The 18,246-nt window shown below is 43.3% G+C and overlaps 3 protein-coding genes across 4 annotated transcripts in view; all 3 read left to right on the top strand.

Annotated features, from left to right (window-relative positions):
* Positions 1-10: 10 nt before the first annotated feature.
* On the top strand, positions 11-6,289 carry LOC5516456. The gene is made up of 5 exons (XM_032386354.2): positions 11-201; positions 1,905-1,995; positions 3,832-4,012; positions 4,650-4,806; positions 5,616-6,289. The coding sequence occupies exons 1-5, from the start codon at positions 162-164 to the stop codon at positions 5,690-5,692; spliced, it is 546 nt and encodes a 181-aa protein (XP_032242245.1). The 5' UTR covers positions 11-161; the 3' UTR covers positions 5,693-6,289.
* Positions 6,290-6,400: 111 nt separating this feature from the next.
* Positions 6,401-12,103, top strand: LOC116620706. 2 transcript variants are annotated; one of them, XR_004297168.2, is made up of 7 exons: positions 6,401-7,003; positions 7,540-7,604; positions 8,179-8,271; positions 8,626-8,722; positions 10,118-10,286; positions 11,282-11,371; positions 11,642-11,781. XR_004297168.2 is itself a non-coding variant. In XM_032386355.2 (6 exons), the coding sequence occupies exons 2-6, from the start codon at positions 7,568-7,570 to the stop codon at positions 11,777-11,779; spliced, it is 534 nt and encodes a 177-aa protein (XP_032242246.1). In that variant the 5' UTR covers positions 6,401-7,003; positions 7,540-7,567; the 3' UTR covers positions 11,780-12,103. The 2 variants fall into 2 exon arrangements, 1 of the variants encoding a protein (XP_032242246.1); XM_032386355.2 differs by lacking the exon at positions 11,282-11,371 and having other exon boundaries at positions 11,642-12,103.
* Positions 12,104-13,627: 1,524 nt separating this feature from the next.
* The window catches only part of LOC5516510, a 7,826-nt gene continuing 3,207 nt past the window's right edge, over positions 13,628-18,246 (top strand). Inside the window, exons 1-4 of the mRNA XM_048733161.1 lie at positions 13,628-13,940; positions 14,087-14,174; positions 15,394-15,571; positions 15,800-15,983. Coding sequence (XP_048589118.1) covers positions 13,904-13,940; positions 14,087-14,174; positions 15,394-15,571; positions 15,800-15,983 — 487 coding nt within the window. The 5' untranslated portion in view covers positions 13,628-13,903. The remainder of the gene's footprint in view (positions 13,941-14,086; positions 14,175-15,393; positions 15,572-15,799; positions 15,984-18,246) is intronic.

Raw genomic sequence — 18,246 nt, 5'->3', positions numbered from 1 at the left:
AATCCAAGCCGTGTACATAGCAACGCGACTACCATATCATCATTCGGCCACTGTTTATAACTCTACGGCTCTTACAAAGAGAGATAATCGAACTTTAATTACGATCTAGTAAATTTCCCCTAAAGCCCCGCAGACTATCAGAAGAGGGTGTGTGTCCTGTAATGAACATCGCCGGATATCCCAACAACGACACAAGGACGAGTGAGTAGCACGAGTGTTTGGAGGTCATAGGGGGTCGCTTGTGAAAATAATCACTCTATTTCTATTTCATGCCACTCAATTAAAACAACACTTACAAACCAGGAATTAATAATAATAATAATAATAATAATAATAATAATGCTCGTTTATTTCAACCGTTTGCAGTTCTTTTACAACTGAATTACCGGTAGGGTCAGCTAACTACAAAATACATTACACCATACATAATTCATAATAACATTAAATCCCCAGCATATTGCGCTGAGACGAATTTGGAAAAACGGTCCGTGCGACCCGGAACCACACTATGTGAGCGCTTCGATCTTAGGGAGTATGGCGAGTTGGAGGATATAAGTCTGCTTGACACTAGGGGGTATAAGACGCTCCCCTGTTTGATATTGCTTATGAATTTTCTGCACACATTGTGACGCCGCGCCTCTAAAGAAGACAAGCATGCGCGTTCGAGGGCGTCCTCGTAGCTAAGGCCACTACCGAAAATTATTCCTAGAGATCTTTTTTGAATTCTTTCTAAGGCAGCACATAGGTATTGCGGAAGGTTGGAAAAGACAACGCAGGCATACTCTAAGATGGACCTTATAAGAGAACAGTACACAGACACTAAATCCCTTTCTGAGACACCACATGATTTTAGTTTTCTGAGTGCATAGAGACGACGGTTTGACTTTTTGATCACATAGTCACAGTGCGATGACCAACTAAGGTCCGAAGAGATATACACACCGAGAAGCTTGAAACTGGTGACTGACTCAATAACGGAACCGCCGACCGCTATTAAACTTTACCAGGAAAGATGGTATAGATTTGAAAGCTGTTCAGTGTTATCCTTTGAACTTTTTCAAAATTAGAGAAACTTTTAATTGGTTTGTATAATTTTTAGTTTGGTTGTGACACGGTCGATCACGCATCACATGTACACGAGTCTTGGTTATTACTAAGGTCAATCGAATTGCAATTCCTTTTAGCGAAATATATTTTTAAAAGGGCAAATTGAAAGCCTTTTTAACGCATTTCAGCTCCGTTTAATGTTTTCTTATCATCGCGATGCTTTTAGAAAATGGTAATGATGTGTTCAATAAAACTGCAAATTCTATAGAAAGAGATGGGCTATTGAATATCGCATATCGTTAAAGGCCTGGATAAACTACGATACATGTGTGCTACAAATTTCGACGCAGACGAAGCTACAATTATCGCGCACGGTTGCATTAATGTTTATGTGAGACCGCACGCTACATATCTCCTTGCTGGGCACCAGTCACTCTGCTGCCCTTATGAACATTCACAGTCATTTACCGCCGTATTTCACTTGATAATACGAAATGTCAGCATGGCCCATACTAAGTGTATTCTCCCCTCCCATGAATTACTTCCAATATGGTGTTTGCTTTGTTTTATCACGAGACATGAATGCGCATCCTGATGGCGCATAGAATATCGAGTTTCGAGTTTTACCACAATTATTATTTTTTTTGTACCACATACTATTATTCTTGCAAATAACGAACCGATGCGAGCCTCGCGTGTAACTTTCACGGAGCACTTTTCGGTGCTCTTCTTCTGGTTTCTGTTAGTAAATCGTGGCCCACGAAAAACACATGACATAACCCCTTTAAACTTGACTACGCGCCGTATGTTCATTTGTATTTTCATCCTTTTCGTGACGCCATTTCTATCCTTCTCAGGCAGCTCACGCCTCGGTCCAAATGCAGCACTCTTGTCGACGTACGCGAAGGAGTACACGGGAGCGATGGGGCCGCCGGCTGAGAATGCAAGGTAAACGGAAAAAAGATAAGATATGTTTTGACTTGCTGCAAGTAAAAACTTGCTGCGGTTTCCTAGGAACAAAGGGCTTATAAATGTATTCCTTAGCTTGTAAACGTATTTTTAAAGAGGCCAGTCAAATTCTACCACAGTATATGGCCTTTTAGTATAAATCCACTCACATACTATCACGAATCTCGCAATTTGATTGGTGGAATGGGTGGATATCCACCCCCTTTTTAAACTAAAGAAAAATTGAAAAGTCACTTTGTTTGAAGAAACTACGGAGAAGGTACTCGTCCATTTGCCATCGCCTGCTTGACTTTGCTGACTCGACAAATTCAATTCAGCTTGAAGTATTGTTAGATCTATGTGACCTACCAAGAACCACTGGATTAGTTACTGGCCGTCTATCCGGCCATTATCCACCCCCTATTTTGGAATCCTGGATCCGCCCCAGCTATCTATTGAACCATAGACAATGAGTAGCGAAAAGCGTGATTTTTCGCGACAAAAGCGTTTTTTTATAACTCAGAATTACGCTGCTACTTTTTCTGCGATGGACAGGGTTTATGTCGCCCGGCGAGGAGAGAAAGGAGTGTGCAGTTATAGATATCATAAAAAAAACGCAAATACATTAAGTGAAACCCTTTCATTTATACCCTTCGCAAAGCTAGACCAGGCGGACTAGACAGGGCTGACTAGACCAGGCTGACAAGACCAGGCTGACTTGACGAGGCTGACTTGACCAGGCTGACTTGACCAAGCTGACTTGACCAAGCTGACTTGACCAGGCTGACTTGACCAAGCTGATTTGACCAAGCTGACTTGACGAGGCTGACTGGACCAGGCTGACTTGACCAGGCTGACTAGACCAGGCTGACTAGACCAGGCTGACTAGACCAGGCTGACTAGACCAGACTGACTTGATCAGGCTGACTTGGCCAGGCTGACTTGACCAAGCTGACTTGACCAGGCTGACTTGACCAGGCTGACTTGACCAAGCTGACTTGACCAGGCTGACTTGACCAGGCTGACTAGACCAGGCTGACTAGACCAGGCTGACTAGACCAGGCTGACTTGACCAGGCTGACTAGACCAGACAGACTTGACGAGGCTGACTTGACGAGGCTGACTAGACCAGGCTGACTAGACCAGGCTGACTTGACCAGGCTGACTTGACCAGGCTGACTAGACCAGGCTGACTAGACCAGGCTTACTTGACCAGGCTGACTTGACCAGGCTGACTTGACCAGGCTGACTTGACCAGGCTGACTAGACCAGGCTGACTAGACCAGGCTGACTAGACCAGGCTGACTTGACTAGGCTGACTAGACCAGGCTGACTTGACCAGGCTGACTAGACCAGGCTGACTAGACCAGGCTGACTAGACCAGGCTGACTAGACCAGGCTGACTTGACCAGGCTGACAGGGCTGTGGAAGCACGGGTGGCCTAGTGTGTTAGCGCGTCGGCCTCTCACCGCTGTGGCTCAGGTTCGAATCCTGGCTCAAACACTGGGGATTTTTCCGGGTTCCTGCCTTGATTCGAATTTGTGCCACAAATGAGTTGAAGTTATTCTCCCGTGTTTCCAGTCTTCTCGGATAAGGACACTAAACTGGAGGTCCCGTCTCTTCAAGCTGCACTACACTAACCGAAAGGACGTAAAAGAACCACTGGGGACGCAATAAACCCTCTGGCAGTGACCACCCCCAGTGACAGTGCTTACTAACCAAGGGCCATATGTTAGAAAACTGTATATTCGGTTTAATATGCTACCCTCGATAAACAAATATTAAAACTAGACCAGGCTGTTTTGACCAGGCTGACTAGTTTTGGTTGCACAACAGGGTCCGGACATCGCGGGTTTACGGGTCAGACCGGCCGGACATCACGTCCACCTACCAGGCGGAGTACGTTCAGTTTCCAGTGACCAGGAAAAGCACCGTCGCCTACGGTACATCTTCGGGATATCGTAAAAATAACCCGCACCCGCACAACATGGTGGCAGCGTTCCAACATCCGAACAGGGTAGGTCACGTGGGACAGTTGTGTAGTGTAATATGCGCGCTGAGTCGATTATAGCGTTTAATATATCCCCTCTTTAAAACTATTTATGATACCGAGTGGTTACGGGGCACTGGAAAGCATGAAAGGTCTAGTTTGGGGCGCTATAGCCTCGTTTGTGATGCCAGTCGTTATTCCAGGGCATCAATAATCGTCTCAAAATGTATGAAATATTTTTGCATAAAAAATGGCACCACATATCGCAAAATACATAAAATACATCACAGAACACACAGATGTCTTATTCGAATGTGGCACTACAAGCGCTTTCTTATTCCTCCTGTGTTTCAGTAGTCTTTTTTTACAGCCTTTCACGTTTGTCACTTCCTGGGTGAGGAACTAAATTGGATGTCCCTTCTCTTCAAGCTGGACTTTACTCTGAATGGCGTGTATGGGCGTAAATGTGGGGGTGCTACTCTGAATCGTGTATGGGCGTAAATGGGGGTGCAACAGACCCTCTGGCCACCCTTAGTGGCAGAGCTTAACGAACGATATACACACGAGGGCACATGATTTAAAGCCTCGTTCTGTTGGGGCTTTCGCATGGGTGACCCAGCGTCACGATCATAAACTCTCAATGGAATCTGATATCTGCTTTCAGGACTATTTTGTATGGTCTCACTATCAACGGCTGCCCCCAGTTTCGGCACGCGGGCTCACTGAAGACCTCTGGAGCAAAGACCTCCTGCGTAAAGTGTGCCACGAGACCACGCGGTCCATCTATCAACAGGACTACCATGAACCACCATATGCTACCGGTAAGTGTAGGTTTGCCATCAGTAGCATACCTCCACATACAACCAAACATATACTGAGAAACAGTAGTCGGACATATTTCCCGTGCACAAATTTCCTAATTTTATAGATTAGGGAGCGGTCATTTATTACTGGGGGGGGGGGGGGTTGCAAATATGTAGGGGGGCTCTGGCTATGTTTTTTTGGGCGCCGAATTTAAGTCTGGTTATAATATAATACTGAGCAAGAGAGTCATTGTTCAAATGTAAATTTTATTTAGTTCATAATGTTTCCTACTATTGTATATCTAGTTCCATATTGTTCAGGTACCAATCTTGTCTTTATATAAATAACTTTTGAGAATGCCTTGACAGACAAAAAGCTGCCCGTTCTAAACAGGTGAACAAAACGACACCGGTACTTCTTGTTTATTTCTATGCCACTTAGCGAAAGTGAAAATTCATACTTTAATTAAATAGGACAAAATTGCCATGGTAGCTGATCTATATTTTAGCAAAGGTTATATTCAGTTACACCCAGTATCTATGTCAAGTCTTATTATTTAATATAAAAAATTACTTATTTTAAATTTAAAGAGATATAATTATTGAATATAAAAATTTACTGGTCTAGGGGGGAGGGGGGTCACGATTTTTGGGCCTGGATTTATGGGGGGGGGGGGGTGCAGTAATTAACGAGCGCTCCCTAATAACTTTTTTTGATGTTGCTATCAATATTTCAGATTCCAATCTTAAATGGCTAGGTGGTCGGTTTTGATTTCTTTAGTTTGACTTGCTGGCTGTCTTTCCTTAATGCTTTCTTTTGACCGTAGACCCGACGAGAGGATCCACCCGTACACGTAGCTTCGCCTCACAGTCTCTCGACGAGCTAAGCCCTGGTCTGAGATGACACCACAATTAAGACAAGGGAGGGGACGGGAGGAATTGGTTACTTTCCATAAAAAGAGGAGGGGAGGGGAGGGTGGTCATATGGCACATGTGAGAGAGAAGCAAGTGTTTCACAGCCTAAGAATAACAGGGGGGGGTAAGGTAAACACTTGCAAAAGGTGACATCCGCTAAGGCTGACGGGTGAAGAAAAGAGAGTGTCGCATGTTATACGCGTATAACAGAAGTCGAGCACTAATAGGTGATCATGCTGGAAAACGATAATTTGGTGACAAGGGAATAATCGCATCTTATTGTGACTTTCTCATCACTAAACGCTCAGGCTAATGTCCTTCCTCCTCGCTCAGGCTAATGTCCTTCCTCCTCGCTCAGGCTAATGTCCTTCCTCCTCGCTCAGGCTAATGTCCTTCCTCCTCGCTCAGGCTAATGTCCTTCCTCCTCGCTCAGGCTAATGTCCTTCCTCCTCGCTCAGGCTAATGTCCTTCCTCCTCGCTCAGGCTAATGTCCTTCCTCCTCGCTCAGGCTAATGTCCTTCCTCCTGATAAAAAGAATATGAAATAAACAATAAGCAATCAAATAAACAACAACATATTGTCTTCTCTTTAGTAACTATATATTTTATTAGGATAACTACCATACATTGAAGTTTAAGGCAATATATTTTTGAATGCAAAAGCTCTGTTCTCTAATTACCACTAGGAGGGGGCTAAATGTAATGAGATGTTTTTTTTTAATCTGAAGTCGAAGGAACAGTCCTACGGTAGGCTTTCTTGTTATCTGAAATGCGAATAAAGCGCGCGCTTTCGCTTTGGATAACAAGCATGCTACCCATCCATTATAACCAAATAATCATATTCAAAATTAACCATGCAAACAGACCGAAGTAATTATTTGTCGGAGTAGGTCCTCTTGGGAATTCAGAAAGCGTCAATTACCTTATGAGTCCGCATTGTTCAAGATCACTTTAGAATCATTTCACGCGCGTTCTTGTTTACAGATCAATCAGTGATATGCTTTAGATTTTAGTGCATTATCAAAAATACATAATTCAATATGCGGACTTTTACTGTACTCTTAAAGCACTCTACAGAGATGCGTTTTTGCTCTCTTATCGTGCGCGACGCCACCCAAGCCAGGTTTGACACTGCAGTCCGACCAATCACCACTTAGACTATTATCAGGAGATTTGAGTAATACTCCCAGACTCTGGCATAGTAACCGATCTTTGTGAACCAGAATGTAGACAACAAAACCGCGAGAACTACTGCGTGACTTGCCCAACCTGAGGAAGACCTTTTTACATAGGCCAGCAAGGTACGATGGATTTAACATGCAGTTAAAAAAAAATAAAACTTTCTTTAAAATCCTTCTAAAATATATATATATGCATCTCCTAAATTCTGTCCTTACAACAAAGCACTAGGGGTCTGCCTGAAAGCTTTCTTTACGTTTATAAACTAACCTGTTATCCAATCTTATCAAATAGATTTACGTTCAATTCTTCCATCGACTTTGTGATTATCTGACTTAAAACAAACATAACATAGTTTTTGAGAAAGTGACTATCCCAGAGTACAATACATCACTGTTTGTCTCTGTTAAATGCTGTTAGGCAAAGTGAAAAAGAGCATACTTAAATAAAAGAAGATAGTGACTATCCCAGAGTACACTATACATCACTGTTTGTCTCTGTTAAGGAATCTCAACGATAATATTGGAGTAGCAATTTTCTTCACAAACAAGCGGCAAGTTCTATAACCTTGTTATAGTCTTTGTTTACAAATTCCAGTATACACGTGTCTTCACCTGCAACCATGAAAGTTTGATAAGAATTTCTCTCTATTAAACAGTGATGTTCTTATAAGACACTTCTTCAGTATGCCGTACCAACAAGACAGATATCTACCGCCAATTGGTAGGTCATTTCTATATTGTAGTTGAATATGTCCAATAACCTATGTCATCTACTAGGCTGTCGACTTTTGTCAGTTCTTCTTGTTTCCGCTACTGCATTTGGTTTGGGTTATACGAAAGGATGAAACATGGATTAGAATGTGTGGTGGTGGTACGCGTAGTAACTCTCAAGATGATTGTATTTATTGGATGCATGCGACTAATGATGATCACGATGTCGATGTCAAAAATGTCAAAAAAAAAGAAGTAATATAATGATGATGTTGATAACGGTGATGAATGGAGCATGGTGATTTTATCGTTGCTGGCGAATTCTGTCGGTGATGATTATGAGGACAATGATGATCAGTAACCGATTATGCTGCTGCTAGTGGTAATGACGGTACTGGTAAATGTATTATGATGGCAAAATAATGATAATGATGAATGATGATTGGTTGGGATGATTGACGATGATGTCGATTGTGGCGGTTAGTTGACGATGCCAGTGCGAGTGACTGTATAATGATTAGTGTGGTTGTTTAAAGATCATTAGAGGATGCGAAATGTATGAGACAGTTCTAATCATATTTCAGCCACGCCTATCGTATCGCGGTACCAGACTACCTATGTAAAACAAGATACGAGACCACCTGCTTCGTTTAAAAGTAGAAACGCCACCAACTTACGTGAGTATAGACACCCCTCCCCCCTTGAAAAAACAAAATGCCACATCCTACAGCATGTGGTTTTGATATCCCTCTGTCAGGAGTCTGTAGAGAAACAAAATTTGGCAATACCTGAATACTCTTCCTAGTCCAGTAGACGAGCCAGGCTTCTCGAAGGGCGCGGGAGGCAAAGGTATTTTCCTTATCTTTAAGCTTATCTTTATGCTTGTTCGTGAATCATGGGGTAGTCCACTTTTGTAATATAACGGAGAAATTAATTTGAAGATCGCAGTTTACATCAATCATGTTCTGTACAAAATTCTGTACAAAAAAAATTTGTTTACTCACAATAAGGCGCCGTCCATTTCTTTTCAGCGCCCATCAACTACTCGCAATGCAGACGTAAAGTGGGAGATAGTTTGTACAGCGAGACTTATAAAGGGACATTCGGCCCATCTGCATCCACCGCTAAGTACGAGTTAAAAGGAGGGCGAGGGAGGGGAGGGGAGGGAAGAGGGGGGTCCGTTCAATGATACGCATGAGGCACCCCCCTCTAAGTAAGACAGCACGAGAGGAAGGAAGGGGTGCATTTGAGAAAGATTAGGACAGAGGGGGCTGGGGGTGGTTATTGCTATACACTGGGGACAATATTAGGGAATCATCATATAAATGGAAATAACTGAAAAGTGTTTAAGAAATAGAACAGAATGACGGGGTTAGGATCACTTTTTCGGTGCTAGTCAAATGGTGGTTTGCTATGGTTTATTGGGAGCACATTAACCATCGCTAAATGGAATCCATGTAAGTTCTTAGATGAAAAAAAGCCTAAAGATCCTTGCTGAAGATCGAACCCAATCAGCATTTTTATTTAAAATAAAAAAGGGGACCATACATCCAGACGTGGCGCTAAAGCTTTACGGCTAGGCTGGAGATTTCGACCCCAACACCGCTATCTAGCGAACTGTACAACACAAAGGAACCTGAGGTACCCGCGCATTAATGGGGAGGCAATAACCAGGATCCCAGGCCTGTCTTAGTCGGTTACGCCACGCACAACTCGCTGTGACGTAGAGTGAAAAATATCGAGGTCTATTCGGGCGCCTAGGGTCTCTTGGGAGTTTCCAGACTATCCCGTACCATAATAGTGATGTCATGCACGTGACCTTTACTCGGCACGTGGGAATGCTGAGTAAGCTGTCCGTTCGCACGGCGCTAAGTACGCTTGAGTACTGGTATCATTTATTTTGCATGTATGTGCATTATAAGGGCACAAATAAACAAGAAGTAATTGAAAAATTATTTTAGGATATTGTTTGTGATAAAGGGCTTATTGTTTGTACGGAGGCGCTAACGTTTATAAGAAGCACGCAAATGACTCACAAAATGCTATTGTTTGCACTTGCTGTAATAAAAATGTTAATGAATATTTCGTTCACTGTATTGATTGCGAGTTCTCTTATTATTGATATTTTATTCGTGCTATTGTTATGTATCAACGCGCAAATGAAAATAGATTTTTCATTCCTGGTCGTCGAATAGTGTAAATGATTGTTAAGATAATGCAATTGTGTGCACTCAATTATGCAAAGTTCTTTAATGTATTTCCTTTTAGTTCAAATGATTTTACTATCTCTTAAATGACAGTACATCGGCGTAAACGTTTGTAATTTTGGCTAAAATGAATGCGTATTTCTCGTTAATGAAAAGCAAAACTTCGCTGTGCCCCTTGGAAAATCGCATGAATAAAAATGTCTATATTGACCTCGATTAGCTACGCTATTTGTGGGTTGATTAACCATTAATGTAAAATTGGAAAGAAAAAAAAATTGAAAATTGAAAAAAAATGAACTGATCTTTTAATTTCTAGGCCAGCTCCGTACGTCTTCCCGAGTAAAGGTCGATTTGAGACGAGCGAGTATCGGGCGAATTACATGAGGAGGAGCACTCTTCAATTACCGCTACTACCCAGATCAGCCACACGCAGAAACAACCCCCACCCGACCACCATGAGGAACGCCTTCACCTTTCCACAAAGGGTGAGATTGTATGATTGATTTGACTTTGATCAGAAAGACGGCGCTGCTCGCTTGTATCAAACTCCAGTATTTTACATTTCCCATCATGCACCATGGGTCGCTTTAGTTGTAGACATTTACTGATTCTTAGAGAGAGGGCGTAAGGGTTTTGGGTTATATGCGGTTTTGCCTTAAATTTGGCGCGGTTTTGCGATTTTGTTTTTTGTATTTTATTCCACGGTGATTGCTGTTTTTCTAGACTGCGCGGTTTACGGTTATTTGACTTATTTTTACGGTTTTACGTTTTTCCGTGCGGTTTCTTTGCGTTTTTTTTTCTGTGCGGTTTTGAGGCTTCCGTAACCCTATTGCGCCCTCTCGTCTTAGCATAATTTTACTGGATATGAAATAATAATTCTAGTCTAGTAATGGATATAATTATGCGTATGTTCTTATGTTGTTTTTATATGGCTAACAATAGACTGGATATAAAAATAAGTGTTGTTCATGCAGCTGTAACTGATTTTGATGGTGTTTCTGTTGAAGATTTTACGGAGGTGGTTGTCTTTCGGGAAGTGCTTGTCTATCAGGGTGAGGAATCTGTGGCCGATGTTGGTGCTGGTGTTCTTGCTGAAGGGCGGGTTGTACCATAGGATGTTGTTGCGTTTGCGGGTTTTACGGTTGGTTACGGTGTTGGGTTGGTAGCGTAGCGTGTAGTTGTATCCGCTATCGTCGAGTGCTTTCTGGTAAGGTGGCGCGGTCTGGTCAAAGGAGGCTTGGTCTGAAGATAGGGCAGATAGGCGTCTGTTGATACCAGCAGGGATGTTCTTGGTGATGGAGGGCGGGTGGTTGCTCTCACGGTGGACATATTGTAGCGAGGAGTTCGGCTTTGTATAAGGCTGGTGTGCATTACGTTTTAGGTCGAGGGTGACGTCTAGGAAATTGACAACTTGTTTGTTTGCCTCAATGGTGATTCGGAGTCCGTTGTTGTTGAAGATGCGGCATAGTTTCTTTTTTAGGTTTTCGGTGGCTCTGGGTGTGGCGTTGGTGATGGCTAGTCCGTCGTCGCGGTAGAGTCGATGTACGATGTACGATGTCGATATACGATGGTAGGAATATTCTCATTAAATCCCCTGATGAGTGGGCAACCACGAAACAGGCCTGTAGGGAAACCTATGTAGTTTGTATTTTTCTCAAACCAACACTATACACCGCTCTACTTTCGAGTATTGAGCACTTTCTATGAAAGCCTTCAACCATCATTTTATGTTCCTATATATATGTTCCTTATATATATATGTTCCTATGTCATTTTTTTTCTACACTAGGGCTATTGAGTAAAGAAATACGTATGTTCTCATGTGTTTTATTTAAATTAGGGTTATTGGATATGGCCTCACTTGCTCAACCCCATGTTCGTCAATGAAAATGACCCGAATTCCGATGGACAACCCGCTCGCCCTGAGCTGGAAAGAAGACGTGGTCCATATGACATCTGGGAAAACGAGTATGATTGACAAACTGGCCACGCCTACTGGAGTTCAAGACGTTTGTATGAACATCCGATATCTCGAGAACTGTGTAGGTGCCATGGTCACGTGATTACCTACACAAGTAGAGTTAGAAGTGTAAAACGGCGCGAAATAATTAAAAGCCGGAGTAAGTTGCACGCACGGGTTTGTGATCATCAAGGGCTAGATCGTTGAGGTACACCAGTTGTGACCATCAAGGGCTAGATCGTTGAGGTACACCAGTTGGCTCGTACATAGAGTAAAACCGTCTGGTACATGTAAGATAGTATAGAATATAAAGTGTGGCAATAAAATCTAATTTTGATTGCGTTTTGTTAGTTTTGACATTACGATCCATTTCCTATCGGGAACTTACCATGATAGGAGGAGAAAAAGGTTGTCGTGAGGGTACTTGGACCGATCAATACTTAAAGAGGCCTTGTCAACCACAACTTTGTTATCATTTTCAACCAATGAACACAAATTGTCAGAATATATTTCAAGAAAACCACCTGAAAATAAAGTGTTATGCTATATTTACCAAATTAATCGAAAATATCGGAAAGCTTCCCCACAAATCAGTGGATGCTTACTCGCACTTTGTGATAAGATGGCGGCTGACAGGAACTCTTTAAGTGCGCGACCCTGGGGACTGGGCAGTGTATACATCACATGCTTAGTTTGTAGCGCCTTAGACGGAAAGTGCACATCACAAACGAAATCTTCTATCGTGACCCCCTAAGGTATCTGACAAGGTAGCCTCGCCCAGGCTGGGCCTCGTGGGACTCTGCTTCAGGCAGCAATTGGTAACTTGTGAGCCACTCCACGGATTCCTTCGCCCCGGGCTGTCACCACCTTCGTGGACTCTCTCAAGCAAGACGCAGGGGGCGACAATACTACCGGGCTAGCCACCTGTATGCTAGCCACACTGGGCCTCCAGGTGTGCAGCTCGGATGAGACCGCCCTAAGTATTAGTAAGTAAGTAAGGTTTGTGGTACTGTGAGGGGACTAGGCCCTGGCATTGGCTCATTGGTTTGATGCTGGCCATCGTCGTGGTAAAAAGGTAATTAAAAACGGTAATTTGTTAAAACCAAGATATAATATGACCATAACAGACTTCGACTTGCGAAAGCCTCGCGTTCACCGTTCACGCTATTTCCACTAATGAAATGGAAACTCCATCTCTTGAGCTTTAAAAGGACACTGCTTTTTTAAATAAAGGTTGGATTATATCTTCCGCGTTTCTGTTTTCATCGACAAGCGCCTTTTGTCCAAGCTATTAGCTGGAGCGTTGTGGTTGCATTTTCTATTTTCTCAAGTCAATGGGCCCTTTTTATTTAGCAATCCAATCGCTAAATATTGATTTCATTTTTTTCCCATCTCTGGTTACTAGTTTACTGCTCTGCATATTAACTGTATCCGACAAAGTTAACTTTTTTTAGCTGTTAATTTTAGCATCACTATCTATTCATGCCGAACCTGATGCCGAGTTTTATACATTTTTTTAACCGATCGCCGATCGACTAAAGAGAATCATGAAAAGTGGATGGTCTAGAGTCTACCGAGTTACAAAGGCCTTCTTTAGAGATATAGATGTATACGATAGTTAAAAAATTAAGTCGTGCTAATAGCGGTACATTAGAAAACCATCACACGACAGCAAATTGATCAATCTCAAAGAGTAATTATTCTGAGTCATTTTAACGACTTAATTCCCTTTTCAATAGCACAAGCACCAATACTCCTAAGGGGCCCGCCCTAACCAATAGGAACATGGCGTTTTGTACGATCATTCAAGACGTGCTGTTAGAGTATAGGCAAAGATAATCGATTCTTTTGATCAAGAAATCCATCGTTCTCGCATCGCAAACAAGTTGATCCATTTAGTCGACGCATAAAACAAATAAAGGGTTTAGCGGCTTTACGCTTGGTACCGTCACATCATTTCAGGGCCACAAATTGAATGACAAGTGTCGGGAAACACAGCATTATCTGTCAACACGCAATATAGTTTCCTACGCAAACTTGCGCTTTTATGGCATAGCATAGCAAGGACGTGTTCTGTGCGCTCTGAACAGCTGTCCCTCTAGGTTGCGACAAGAGCTAGACAGTGCATAGACTCCACACAACATGAGGCAAACAAGACACAAAGACTGGACAACAACTGGTAAACAAAATGTTTAACTTTATTTACTTATTCTTGACTCGTCTTTTTATTTACCCATGAACATGCATTCGCGTGGCACACCGTTCTCAACTTAACTTCGAGTTCTTTGACACAAGTAACAACATTTGTGTACATTTGTTTTTCAGTCCGCGAGGCTAGGACGAGATCTGTACCAGCCGGGCTTCCCTTGCACTCGTCAAAGTGTTCTTTTAGCGGGTATAACGACCGTTCGCGGTACGTACTTTGTATAGTATGCTTCAGATGCATGTTTTTATCATTGCAATGGCTGCTTGCTTTCCCTAGCAACAGCGCATTTGAAGCAAACACGGACAGTCATACCTTTTTTTAACAAGAAAAGACTTTTTTTTATTAGTTATCGTATTCTTTTTCTTTTTCTGACAATGTTTTTTTGCGCTATTGTATTTTCCTTGAGAAAGACAAAAAAAAAAAGTGTGGGCTGTTTCATATCGTGTTTGAATAATGGGCTTGTGCTACGATAAGGTCGCGTTTCACTGCTAAAGTGTTGGTTCCCTCCAGGACGCAAGCGCAACGCACGCCTTTTCGATTTCACTGGAATAAAAGCGCGAAAAAACAAGAATGCTTGATTTTGTTGCGCTCGTATTTGACAGATTCTCACTTGTGTTGCGCTTGTGTTTGACTAATTTTCACTTGTGTTTGACCGATTCTCACTTTGTTTCACTTGAGTTTGACCGATTCTCACTTTGTTTCACTTGTGTTTGACCGATTCTCAATTTGTATCACTTGTGTTTGACCGATTCTCATTTTGATTCACTTGTGTTTGACCGATTCTCACTTTGTTTCACTTGTGTTTGACCGATTTTCATTTTGTTTCACTTGTGTTTGACCGATTCTCACTTTGTTTCACTTGTGTTTGACCGATTCTCAATTTGTATCACTTGTGTTTGACCGATTCTCACTTTGTTTCACTTGTGTTTGACCGATTCTCACTTTGTTTCACTTGTGTTTGACCGATTCTCACTTTTTTTTCACTTGTGTTTGACCGATTCTCACTTTGTTTCACTTGTGTTTGACCGATTCTCACTTTGTTTCACTTGTGTTTGACCGATTCTCACTTTCTTTTACTTTTGTTTGACCGATTCTCACTTTGTTTCACTTGTGTTTGACCGATTCTCAATTTGTTTCACTTGTGTTTGACCGATTCACACTTTGTTTAACTTGTGTTTGACCGATTCTCACTTGTGTTGCGCTTGTGTTTGACCGATTCTCACTTTGTTTCACTTGTGTTTGACCGATTCTCACTTTGTTTCACTTGTGTTTGTTTGTTTTACTCGAAACCTATCCTAGACCCCACCCCTCCCCCCTCAGGATCATGAAATTTCTAACAAATTTGTATATGTAGTATTGCCTTGACGTGAAGAAGCACCACAATTTCAATCATGGGATAATCCACACTTTATGCGTTAATTCACAGGGTGTACTCAAGCAGTTTGTCCAGCGGTCGCTGTGGCGTGCGCGTGCACCCTAGAGGGTCTATGTATCAGGGCGAGGATGGACAGGTTCGGCCACCTCGTCAGGAAGCCGCGATACACGTCAGCCGCAACAACCCGCACCCCTACCGCATCTTTTTCCCCTTCCAGACGGGAGACAGGGTAGGGTTACCGCACATCAGCCGCAGCAACCCGCTCCCCAAGAATATAATTCATCCCATGTCATTCACTCCTCCCCCAGTAGGGACGGATCATATTTTTCTTAATAAGGGAGGGGGGAGGGACAATTCTGCTTAGGGGGTAAGACCAACATACAAAAAATATAACAATAGGTGTAAATTTGTGAAAAGACATATTGACTATAATGCAGAGACGTGCTTTGATTGACAGCTCAAGACATACATGGTATGGCTTCCACTTGACCAACAAAGCAAGACGACTACGAATTTGCCGTATATCAAACCCAACCCACCTCCCGAGCGTCGACATAAACACGTATCCCTTGATAATCCGTACCCATATCAGTCGACGTACCAAGCGGAGATAGCAAGGATGCCTATTCTCGAGAAGAAAGGTAAAGTCCACGTAAATTTGTTGGACAACCTTGAAAGAAAGATTATACTATAAAATCTCAAAATCTGTTCTCAAGAAAAAAGGTAAAGTCCACGTTTGTTGAACAACATCGAAAGAAAAATAATGCGATAAAATCTCGAACCATCTAAAAAGTTTTGAAATTTATTTACAAATTTCAGTCCAAAACACAGTCTCCCAAAACAGGCGGTGAAAATAGTTTCTCACACTTGACGTTTTGCTAGGATGACAAAATGGTGGTTAGACATCGGTTCTTTGAACAGCCACTCTCTGGAACACTCAGGGTGTACCTAGAGGAATGGTGGTACAGGGTGTACCTAGAGGAATTGTGGTACTGGGTGTACCTAGGTGAATGGTGGTACAGGGTGTACCTAGGAAAATGGTGGTACAGGGTGTACCTATGGGAATGGTGGTACAGGGTGTACCTAGGGAAATGGCGGTACAGGGTGTATCTAGGGGAATGGTGGTACAGGGTAAACCTAGGTGAAGTGGTACAGGGTGTATCTAGGTGAATGGTGGTACAAGGTGTACCAATGTGTACATAGGTGAAGTGGTACAGGGTGCATTTGGGGAAGGGTGGTACAGGGTGTATCTAGGGGAATGGTGGTACAGGGTGTACCTAGGGAAATGGTGGTACAGGGTGTACATAGGGGAATGGAGGTACAAGGTGTACCTAGGTAAATGGTGGTACAGGAGGTACCTAGGGAAATGGGGTACATGGTGTACCTAGGGGAATGGTGGTACAAGGTGTACAAAGGGAAATGGTGGTACAGGGTGTATCTAGGGGAATGGTGATACAGGGTGTATCTAGGGGAATGGTGGTACAGGGTGTACCTAGGGAAATGGTAGTACAGGGTGTACCTAGAGAAATGGTGGTACAGGGTGTAACTAGGGAAATGGTGGTACAGGGTGTACCTAGGTGAATGGTGGTACAGGGTGTACCTAGGGAAATGGTGGTACAGGGTGTACCTAGGTGAATGGTGATACAGGGTGTATCTAGGGGAATGGTGGTACAGGGTGTACCTAGGTGAATGGCGATACAGGGTGTATCTAGGGGAATGGGGGTACAGGGTGTACCTATGGGAATGGTGGTACAGGGTGTATCTAGGGGAATGGTGTTACAGGGTGTACCTAGGGGAATAGTGGTACAGGGTGTACCTAGGGAATAGTGGTACAGGGTGTACCTATTGGAATGGTGGTACAGGGTGTACCTATGGGAATGGTGGTACTGGGCGTACCTAGGGAAATGGTGGTACAGGGTGTACCTAGGTGAATGGTGGTACAGGGTGTACCTAGGGGAATGGTGGTACAGGGTGTACCTAGGGGAATAGTGGTATAGGGTGTACCTATTGGAATGGTGGTACAGGGTGTACCTATGGGAATGGTGGTACTGGGCGTACCTAGGGAAATGGTGGTACAGGGTGTACCTAGGGGAATGGTGGTACAGGGTGTACCTAGGGGAATGGTGGTACAGGGTGTACCTATGGGAATGGTGGTACAGGGTGTATCTAGGGGAATGGTGTTACAGGGTGTACCTAGGGGAATAGTGGTACAGGGTGTACCTAATGGAATGGTGGTACAGGGTGTACCTATGGGAATGGTGGTACTGGGCATACCTAGGGAAATGGTGGTACAGGGTGTACCTAGGGGAATGGTGGTACAGGGTGTACCTAGGGGAATAGTGGTATAGGGTGTACCTATTGGAATGGTGGTACAGGGTGTACCTATGGGAATGGTGGTACTGGGCGTACCTAGGGAAATGGTGGTACAGGGTGTACCTAGGGGAATGGTGGTACAGGGTGTACCTAGGGGAATGGTGGTACAGGGTGTACCTATGGGAATGGTGGTACAGGGTGTATCTAGGGGAATGGTGTTACAGGGTGTACCTAGGGGAATAGTGGTACAGGGTGTACCTAATGGAATGGTGGTACAGGGTGTACCTATGGGAATGGTGGTACTGGGCATACCTAGGGAAATGGTGGTACAGGGTGTACCTAGGGGAATGGTGGTACAGGGTGTACCTAGGGGAATTGTGGTACAGGGTGTACCTATGGGAATGGTGGTACAGGGTGTATCTAGGGGAATGGTGGTACAGTGTGTACATAGGGAAATGGTGGTACAGGGTGTACCTAGGTGAATGGTGGTACAGGGTGTACATAGGGAAATGGTGGTACAGGGTGTACCTAGGTGAATGGTGGTACAGGGTGCACCTAGGGAAATGGTGGTACAGGGTGTATCTAGGGGAA

Source organism: Nematostella vectensis, chromosome 10, assembly GCF_932526225.1.
Source record: "Nematostella vectensis chromosome 10, jaNemVect1.1, whole genome shotgun sequence".
NCBI lineage: Eukaryota > Metazoa > Cnidaria > Anthozoa > Actiniaria > Edwardsiidae > Nematostella > Nematostella vectensis.
Note: the sequence above shows the minus strand (reverse complement) of the source record. Positions and strands in the feature narration are given on the sequence as shown.

Excerpts from the sequence above, each read along its gene's own strand:
- LOC5516456 (XM_032386354.2), top strand. The coding sequence starts at position 162 with ATGAACATCGCCGGATATCCCAACAACGACACAAGGACGA. Across the intron at positions 1,996-3,831 it reads CCGCCGGCTGAGAATGCAAG|GGTCCGGACATCGCGGGTTT; the intron begins GTAAACGGAAAA and ends GTTGCACAACAG. Across the intron at positions 4,807-5,615 it reads TGAACCACCATATGCTACCG|ACCCGACGAGAGGATCCACC; the intron begins GTAAGTGTAGGT and ends TTTTGACCGTAG.
- LOC116620706 (XM_032386355.2), top strand. The coding sequence starts at position 7,568 with ATGCCGTACCAACAAGACAGATATCTACCGCCAATTG. Across the intron at positions 7,605-8,178 it reads CAGATATCTACCGCCAATTG|CCACGCCTATCGTATCGCGG; the intron begins GTAGGTCATTTC and ends ATCATATTTCAG. Across the intron at positions 8,723-10,117 it reads CCATCTGCATCCACCGCTAA|GCCAGCTCCGTACGTCTTCC; the intron begins GTACGAGTTAAA and ends TTTAATTTCTAG.